Source organism: Vipera berus (genome assembly GCF_964194415.1).
Source record: "Vipera berus genome assembly, chromosome: W".
NCBI classification, from domain to species: domain Eukaryota; kingdom Metazoa; phylum Chordata; class Lepidosauria; order Squamata; family Viperidae; genus Vipera; species Vipera berus.
The window spans coordinates 68,589,951-68,599,758 of NC_138210.1; the positions used below are offsets into that span (position 1 = coordinate 68,589,951).

At 45.9% G+C, this 9,808-nt stretch overlaps 1 protein-coding gene across 1 annotated transcript in view; it reads right to left on the reverse strand.

Annotated features, from left to right (window-relative positions):
* LOC308676018 (FACT complex subunit SPT16) overlaps positions 1–8,906 on the reverse strand; it is a 32,756-nt gene extending 23,850 nt beyond the window's left edge. Inside the window, exons 1-6 of the mRNA XM_081341721.1 lie at positions 8,781–8,906; positions 4,450–4,542; positions 4,157–4,327; positions 3,429–3,581; positions 1,172–1,318; positions 207–358 (exon numbers count right to left, since the gene is read on the reverse strand). Coding sequence (XP_081197847.1) covers positions 207–358; positions 1,172–1,318; positions 3,429–3,581; positions 4,157–4,327; positions 4,450–4,542; positions 8,781–8,846 — 782 coding nt within the window. The 5' untranslated portion in view covers positions 8,847–8,906. The remainder of the gene's footprint in view (positions 1–206; positions 359–1,171; positions 1,319–3,428; positions 3,582–4,156; positions 4,328–4,449; positions 4,543–8,780) is intronic.
* Between the last annotated feature and the right edge of the window lie 902 nt (positions 8,907–9,808).

The window sequence follows — 9,808 nt, forward strand, 5'->3', positions numbered from 1 at the left end:
CGATATTGGATCTCCTGCTTGAGCAGGGGGTTGGACTAGAAGACCTCCAAGGTCCCTCCCAACTTCTTATTACTCTCTGTTCTGAACCTGTCTGCATGTGATTTCATTCGGAAGACATGAGCATTAACTCCAGAAACTTCCATTTAACACATCGACCTGACGATAAAATAATCGCCTAGAAGTGAATTTTACACACATTTGCCTACCTGACAACACTGAACTTGAGATTGTAATTCCCTCCACTTTGGATAATCGGAGGGTAACACATCTCCACGGTGGAAGGGTCAGCTCCAGAGAGATATTTCTTCTCCTCAATGGCCTTCTCTACAGACTCGGCCAACTTGCTGTGCCGCACTTTCTGCCAGATGATGAAAATCGGGAGGTCATCAGACACTGGAGGAAAAGCCCCCACGAATTATACTTGACGAAGGGGTTGCTGGGCGGAGGCTGCCACGCACCCACTGGACTTGGGGAGGACTGATTTGCAGAACTCCCAGACCTGGCCAATATTGGTGAGACAGGCATAGCCAATCGGAGGGCGGTAAGAAAGCTCTTGTCTCTTGACCTTAAAAATATCAACTCTTTCTCTTACCCCTTAAAAGAAAGCAGCCAGCATAGCCCTGTGTAATTTTATTACCCCTGTCGGGGAAAAATCAGGACAGCCGGGATGCCCCAGTAGGACACCCGAGGTTTAAAGGACCCAGGATAGATATGAAGCATTGACAGGGCACCGTGCCCAGGTTGAGACAGGAGAAGGAAGCAGAAGGACAAGTTAGTCCACCAGGGACCTGTAGTGGCGCAGTGGTTAGATTGCAGTATTGCAGGCTCACTCTGCCCACTGCCGGGAGTTCGATCCTGACCAGCTAAAGGTTGACTCAGGCCTTCCATCCTTCTGAGGTCGACAAAACGATGACCCAGACTGTTGAGGGAAATATGCTGACTCTGTAAACCACTCAAGAGTACTGTAAAGCATTATGAAGCAGTATTTATTTCTAAGCGCTATTGCTAGTCAATGGCCACTATGGGGGGAAACAGGTAAAGAACAATGCTTGGATCCAAGGAGAAAAAAAATTGACCTTCCTAAAACGTAAAAAGCTCCTCTCCCACTTTCCAGAAGACCACATAATCCATTTTGCCCAGAAGCCATTAGTGGCCAGGTTTCTCCCCTTACCTCATCAGCGTCCACAATCTCCATGACTCGCTCCTTCAAGAACTTGTTGAAGACCTCTGAAGTGATGGCAGCTGCTTTTCGCATCAGGCCGAGTTCCCCATCCTCTTTCACCGCCATGGTGTAGGCCACCACGGCACTGATGTCCGCCTGCAGCAGAGTTGATTGATTGATTGATTGATTATATTTATACAGTCATGGTCGAAATTGTTGGCACCCCAGAAATTTTTCCAGAAAATCAAGAATTTCTCACAGAAAAGTATTGCAGGAACACATGTTTTGCTATACACAGGTTTATTCCCTTTGTGTGTATTGGAACACAACAAAAAAGGGAGGAAAAAAAGCAAATTGGACATGTCAAACAAAAGTCCAAAAATGGGCTGGACAAAATTATTGGCACCCTTTCAAAATTGTGGATAAACAAGATTGTTTCAAGCATGTGATGCTCCTTTAAACTCACCTGGGGCAAGTAACAGGTGTGGGCAATATAAAAATCACACCTGAAAGCAGATAAAAAGGAGAGAAGTTCACTTAGTCTTTGCATTGTGTGTCTGTGTGTGCCACACTAAGCATGGACAACAGAAAGAGAAGAGAACTGTCTGAGGACTTGAGAACCAAAATTGTGGACAAATATCAACAATCTCAAGGTTACAAGTCCATCTCCAGAGATCTAGATTTGCCTTTGTCCACAGTGCGCAACATTATCAAGAAGTTTGCAACCTATGGCACTGTAGCTAATCTCCCTGGTCGTGGACGGAAGAGAAAAATTGATGAAAGGTTGCAACGCAGGATAGTCCAGATGGTGGATAAGCAGCCCCAAACAAGTTCCAAAGGAATGCAAGCTGTCCTGCAGGCTCAGGGAGCATCAGTGTCAGCGCAAACTATCCGTCGACATTTAAATGAAATGAAACGCTATGGCAGGAGACCCAGGAGGACCCCACTGCTGACACAGAGACATAAAAAAGCAAAGATTACAGTTTGCCAACTTGGGTAAGCCAAAATCCTTCTGGGAAAACGTCTTGTGGACAGATGAGACCAAGATAGAGCTTTTTGGTAAAGCACATCATTCTACTGTTTACCGAAAACGAAATGAGGCCTACAAAGCAAAGAACACAGTACCTACAGTGAAATGTGGTGGAGGTTCAATGATGTTTTGGGGTTGTTTTGCTGCCTCTGGCACTGGGTGCCTTGAATGTGTGCAAGGCATCATGAAATCTGAGGATTACCAAAGGATTTTGGGTCGCACTGTAGAGCCCAGTGTCAGAAAGCTGGGTTTGCGTTCGAGATCTTGGGTCTTCCAGCAGGACAAATGACCCCAAACATACGTCAAAAAGCACCCAGAAATGGATGGCAAGAAAGTGCTGGAGAGTTCTGAAGTGGCCAGCAATGAGTCCAGATCTGAATCCCATTGAACACCTGTGGAGAGATCTTAAAATTGCTGTTGGGAAAAGGCGCCCTTCCAATAAGAGAGACCTGGAGCAGTTTGCAAAGGAAGAGTGGTCCAAAATTCCGGGTGAGAGGTGTAAGAAGCTTATTGATGGTTAGAGGAAGCAACTGATTTCAGTTATTTTTTCCAAAGGGTGTGCAACCAAATATTAAGTTAAGGGTCCCAATAATTTTGTCCAGCCCATTTTTGGAATTTTGTTTGATGTTATGTCCAATTTGCTTTTTTTCCTTCCTTTTTTTGTTGTGTTCCAATACACACAAAGGGAATAAACCTGTATATAGCAAAACATGTGTTCCTGCAATACTTTTCTGTGAGAAATACTTGATTTTCTGGAAAAATTTCTGGGGTGCCAACAATTTCGGCCATGACTGTATGCCGTCCTTCTCCCTAAGGACTCAGGGCAGCTCACAACAATAAAAACTAAAAAAGAACATGAAAATACAAAATTTAAAAAAGAATTAAACAGTAGATATGTTCAATACATAGTAATTTAACCCCATAAAACCACATATAATGTAATATTTAACATATACACGTACCATAGTTTTTATACATGTATGTGTGTGTCTGTGCGTATTGATTTTTTTTAATATCGATTAGTTGTATTACTTCTCCCCCGGTTTTCTTTTTCCCCTTAATGATATAATTATTCCCCAAGGACATGAGGGCTCCCATAAGGATTGACAGAGATAGATATAGAACAGGGGTAAGGCAACCTTGGCTCTTTTATGACTTGTGGACTTCAACTCCCAGAATTCCTGAGCCAGTAAAGGCCCCATTGTGCTCTGGCACCCGGGTGCCTGTTCTTCTCACCTTCTCAAAGCCTTCCTTGCTGAGAGCCTCGTTCCAGCTGTTCATGAATTCCCCAGGGAATTTGTCTTTGCTGAAGACCCCAATGCGCTTGCCTTTCTTGCTGTTTTTCAGCGCGTCGATCATCTTGTCAAAGTTGGCCTTGTTGCTTTCATTCTAGAGCGAGGAGGCGGGAGAAATCAGAACTGAGGGAAAAGCAACTTCTCAGCCCCCTCTGTAAATTACAACCCTCCAAACTTGCTTTATTCCATACACAGTACACCAGGGATGGATCGTCTGGCACACTACACCCCTCCCCCCTTTTTGCATCCCTGAAAACCCCTCCAATTACACCTTCACCCCACTGTTTCGAAATAGACAGTGTGTCACGCAGCATAACTCTAGAGTAGCCTTAACATGCACAAAAAAAGGACCCCTCCTCACACTTCCTCAAAACTCTCAAAAGCTTCACCATTCAAGGTATAACACAGAGATCCTTAGAGGAGCCATGGTAGCGCAGGGGTTAGAATGCAGTATTGCAGACAAACTGCCCACAGCCTGGAGTTCAATCCTGACCGGCTCATGGTTCACTCAACCTTCCATCCTTCTAAGGTCAGTAAAACAAGGGAACCCAGATTGTTGGGGGCCATAGGCTGACTCTGCAAACAGCTTGGAGAGGGCTGAAAAAGCACTGTGAAGCGGTATATCAGTCTAAGGGCTACTGCTATTGCTATTATCCGAGTGCCATTTACCTTTTCCCGTACAAGCAGGGTGACAGCTGGCACCCCGTTCGTATTCTCGTTGCTTTTGTTGTTTGCAATCTGCTTCAGGAATTCCACTTTTTTTTTGCTGGCCATAAAGATGATCTTGTCTTCGCAGAAAATCATGATGGTGTCCGTGAGTTCATAGCCAAAAAGCCACGTCTGGGGATTGGGGGCAAAGAGGCAGGTGATCTGTCAGGGCCTTTTCCCACTACACATCCGAGAACCCCTGCCTTTCTCAAACTTGCTGGAGGCAAGAGCAGGCCAGCCGCAGCCTTGCTTACCTGCAGGGCTGTGGACTTGGCATACACGGTCTCTTCGTCCACTCCCACGGCGACCACAATAGCATCAATCGTCGCATATTCATCCTCTCCTTTCTGCAGGGAGACAAGAACACCAACGTTAGGCAATGGATTCCCCCTTCCCCTTACATTAAAAAATGGTGGCATTATGTGGAAGATCACACACATAGTTGCTAAGTGAATCAATTTCCCCAAATGGGCATTTTTGGCTGGACCCAGAAGGTAAATGCAGGAAACAGGCCAAAGAATGTAAAAAGTAAAAAAATAATCATGGTCATATGACCACAGGATGCCTCAAATGGCCATAAAGGTGAGGGGACTGCCAAACGCTCAAAATGTCATCGCCTGATTACGGTGTGCGTGTTTGCGTGTGTGCATCATAATTTTAAAAAAACAGGTCATTTTGAGGGGATCCATTGTAACTTTAAGGGACGTGGTGGCTCAGTGGGTTAGGACGCTGAGCTTGTCGATCAGAAGGTCGGCAGTTTGGCGGGTCAAATCCCGAGTGCCGCGTAACAGAGTGAGCGCCTGTTACTCGTCCCAGCTTCTGCCAACCTAGCAGTTCGAAAGCACGTAAAAATGCAAGTAGAAAAATAGGGACCACTCCGGTGGGAAGGTAACAGCGTTCCGTGCGCCTTTGGCGTCTAGTCATGCCGGCCACATGACCACGGAGACATCCTCGGACAAGCGCTGGCTCTTCGGCTTTGAAATGGAGATGAGCACCGGCCCCTAGAGTCGGAAACGACTAGCACGCATGCATAAGCAGGTGGTCCTCAACTGACAACAGTTTCATTTAGTGACCATCCAAAGCTACAACGGCACTGGAAAAAAGTGACTTTTTTTAAAAAAAAAATCCCATTTATATCCCGCCCTTCTCCGAAGACTCAGGGCGGCTTACAATCTAAGAAGCACAAATCAATGCGCTTAAGACTTATCACACTTATAACCACTCCAGCATTCCCCACGGTCACGCGATCAAAATTCAAAGGCTTGGCAACTGGCCTGGGTTTGACTTTGACAAGCAAAGTCAGTGGGGAAGCCAGACTCACTTAACTACCAGATGACTAACTTAACAAACGCAACGATCCACTTAACAACCGTGTCAAGAAAAGTCGCAAAATGGGGCAAAATGTTTCGCTTAGCAACATCAAATTTTGGTCGTAACGTGATTATCTACAATTGCGCTTTACACGAAAAGGCAGTGCTTTATATCAGGGTCTTTGCTTTTAGATTAGAAGGTTTCCATCACCACAAACTGGTCACTGTACCAAAACCAGCCCAACAACACCACAATGATGGACATAGAATTGATTATATTCCTAAAACTCCATTACTCCACCTCTCTCACTCCAGAATCAGAGATAACAGGTCGTGACCTCCTTTTCAGGTATTTGAAGAGTGCTGTTATATTCCCCCACCCCTTTGTTGTCTTAAGCTTAAACATCCCCATCCCTTCAATCTGCCTTCCACAAATCTTATCTTCCAATCCCCTGACAGTTATTGTTGATCCTATCCAAATCCTTCTGAAAGTGTGGTCCCCAGACTGGATGACAGTTAAGGTGAGGTGTCCAACCAAAGCCCCAAAATCATTAATTCCTGTCTTATCTAGAATTTTAGGTTTAATTATTGGATATTTTTTAAAAAAATAAAGGTGCTATTAACATGGCATCCATGACTCCTTTTGAAAAGAAGTTCAGGAAACCATGTTTTCTTTTTTTTTACCCATAGCCATTTCTTTTTTAAACACACCAAATCAAGCCTCTTCAGAAACTGAACAATACGGCGCATATTCTGGAAGTCTTTGAATATGCTTGCAAGGGTTAAGGAACAAATTCAAACTGGGAAAAGAAGTGATGCAATCCATAAACTTGGCATTTGTTGAACATTATCTAGAATCAATGTTTGCTATGGTTTAATTTTCAGGTCTAATTTTGTCTTGTATTGATTACTTGGTTTCAGACACATCACATATGCCAAAAGTATCTATCATTCGTTTTTGTAACCTATGTATCACCTAAATAAATACTTTTTACTTTGCTTGAAGTATAGGTAGCCCTCAACCTAAGACCACAATTGAGCTCAAAATCTCTTTTGCTAAGTGAGACATTTGTTAAGTGAATTTTGTCCCATTTTGCAGCCTTGCTTGCCCCATTTGTTAAGTGAATCACTGGAGTTGCTAAGTTAGTAAAATGGTTAAGGGAATCTGGCTTCCCATTGACTTTGCTTGTCAGAAGGTTGCAGAAGGACTCATGAACCCTGAGACATTGCAGGGGTCATAAATATGAGTCAGTTGCCAAGCAACTGGTCTGGTAACCATGGTGGATGCTGCAACAGTTGTGTTAAAAATTGGTCATCAGTCACATCTTTCGAGTCATTGTAACTTCGAATGATCACTAAACAAATTGTTCTAAGTGAAGAATTACCTGTACTTGTGTTTCATGCTTGTGTGTGTGTGTGTAAAAGCCACTTTGCAAAGTTGGTGACTCTCTCCCAAATTCAGAAAAGTTCTTACTAGCTCCACACCAATTTGGGTGCCTGACCTTAAAGGCAACAACAACTGCAATTTGGAAACAAGACTTGTGTCTTGAAAAGCTAAAACCACACTTCTTTGCAGATTTATAACACATTTTCCATTTGCCTAGTCCTCAAACTGCTATTCCAGGATTTTTTCTGCCAGCACCACATCCTAGACTTAAGCTTTGTATTTTGGCTTCCCACGCAACAACATTTCACACCTATCACTGCGAAAGTGCATTTTAACCTGTTTCTGGGGCAACAACCCACCCAGCCCATTTCTCCAACCCATCAACATCCTTTGAGGTTTTGCTCTGTCCACTGGGAATATCCCATTAGCCCCAATCTAGCACCATCTGCGACCTGCACTAATAAGAGAAATACGGGTAACCCTCGACTTACAACAGTTTGTTTTAGTGACCGTTCAAAGATACAACAGAATTGGGAGGAAAAAAAGTGACTTACGCCTAGGGCTTTTTTTTTCTCATAGAACGCTCGGAACGCAGTTCCGGCACCTTTTTTTGAATGGAACCTTGTAATGTAGGCAAGGCAGGTTGTATGACACGTGTGAGTTCCGGCACCTTTTTCTCTTACAAAAAAAAGCACTGCTTACGCCCGTTTTTTCCAGTTACAACTTTTGCAGCATTCCCCACGACCACGGGATCAAAAGGCAGACATTTGGCGACCCTTGCAAGTCTCCCTGGGTCAGGTGATCCCATTTTTGGGGGGGAACCTCCCGATCAGCAAAGTCAAAGGCGGGGGGGGGAAGCCAGATTCACTTAGCAGCCGTGTTCCTAACTTAACAACTGCCGCCATTCACTCAGCAACCGCAGCAAGAAAGGTCGTAAAACGGGGCTAAGCTCACTTCACCAAAATGTCTGGCTTGTTGTTGTTAGTTGCGAAGTCGTGTGCGACCTATCGCGACCCCATGGACAACGTTCCTCCAGGCCTTCCTGTCCTCTACCATCTTCTGGAGTCCATTTAAGCTCACGCCTCCTGATTCAGTGACTCCATCCAGCCACCTCATTCTCTGACGTCCCCTTCTTCTCTTGCCCTCAATCTTTCCCAGCATTAGGCTCTTCTCCAGTGAGTCCTTCCTTCTCATTAGGTGGCCAAAGTATTTGAGTTTTAGCTTCAGGATCTGGCCTTCTAAAGAGCAGTCAGGGTTGATCTCCTCTAGGACTGACCGGTTTGATCGTCTGGCTTCGCTACGGGGAAATTTGGGGGGGGGGGGGGGCTGGCTCGGCTGCGGTCGTAAGTCGAGGACCACCTGCCTAAGGAAAGAAATTCTTCCTTTTGCTCAGGGGTCTTCAAACTCGGCCCTTTTATGACTCATGGACTTCAACTCCCAGAATTCCTCAGCCAGGCACACTGGCTGAGGAATTCTGGGAGTTGAAGTCCATGAGTCATAAAAGGGCCGAGTTTGATGGGCCACGTTGTTAAGACGACTTCCTGCAGCCAGCAGCCATTGAGAGACGGAGGTAGGGAGGAGGGACCGATCTGGCAGCTGCCTCCCCCCCCCCACACACACACACACCCCCTCCCGGTTTAATCGCGCTTTTATTACTTCTTCGGCCTTCGCGGGTCACAAATTCCGGCCTTCAAACCAGCCCCCCCCCCTCCCCAAGAGTCTCTCAGTGAGGCGACGGGACCTTCGGGAAGGCCGCCCGGTTTCCAAGGGAGCGGATCGGGGGATGCGCTAAAGGCCACTCCCGCCTCTCACTCAAGGCAAATCCGGGCCTGTTTCGGAACCCCCCAGCCGGCTGCTCTCCCGGGGCTCCCCTCAGCCAAGGCCGCACCTGCCAGTTGCTGTAGAGGCGCGTGACGCGGCGGTAGTAGGCCTCGCGGTCCAGACTCAGCGCCATCTGAGCGGCTCCGGCGTCGCCCCGCCTCCCCGCCCGCTCTGCCGCCGCCTCCGACGCCGCTGCCGCGACCTCGCTCCTCGCGGCGACCCCGGAAGTGGAATGTCTTCTCAGCTCTCGTTCGCTCGCTCTCTCTCTCTCCTCGCGAGAGTTAGCGCAAGACTTCTGCTTCTGTTTAGGCGCGTCCTCGTTCACCTTTAGCGGAATAGAAATGTCCCCACACGTTGTCACCCGTTTTCCGCCCCGCCCCCCCCTCACACTCCTCTTTATTATTTCAATTTGGTTGCTTATAGTATCGATTGATGTGTCTGCCTCTATTCAAGGGTAAGGCAAGCTTGGCTCTTTTTAATGACTCGTGGACTTCAACTCCCAGAATTCCTGAGCCAGCATGGCTCAGCATGGAAACCTCCATTTCTCCTCAGCATGGCTGGCTCAGGAATTCTGGGAGTTGAAGTCCACGAGTCATTAAAAAGAGCCAAAGTTGTCTTACCCCTGCTCTATTATCTAGCTCTGTCAATCCTTAGGGAAGCCCTCATGTCCTTGGGGAATAATTATATCATTAAGGGGAAAAAGAAAACCGGGGGAGAAGTAATACAACTAATCGATATTAAAAAAATTTAATACGCGCACGCACACACATACATGTATAAAAACTATTGCTCTATATCTATCTCTGTCAATCCTTATGGAAGCCCTCATGTCCTTGGGGGAATAATTATATCATTAAGGGGAAAAAGAAAACCGGGGGAGAAGTAATACAACTAATCGATATTAAAAAAATTTAATACGCGCACGCACACACATACATGTATAAAAACTATTGCTCTATATCTATCTCTGTCAATCCTTATGGAAGCCCTCATGTCCTTGGGGGAATAATTATATCATTAAGGGGAAAATGAAAACCGGGGGAGAAGTAATACAACTAATCGATATTAAAAAAATTTAATACGCACACGCACACA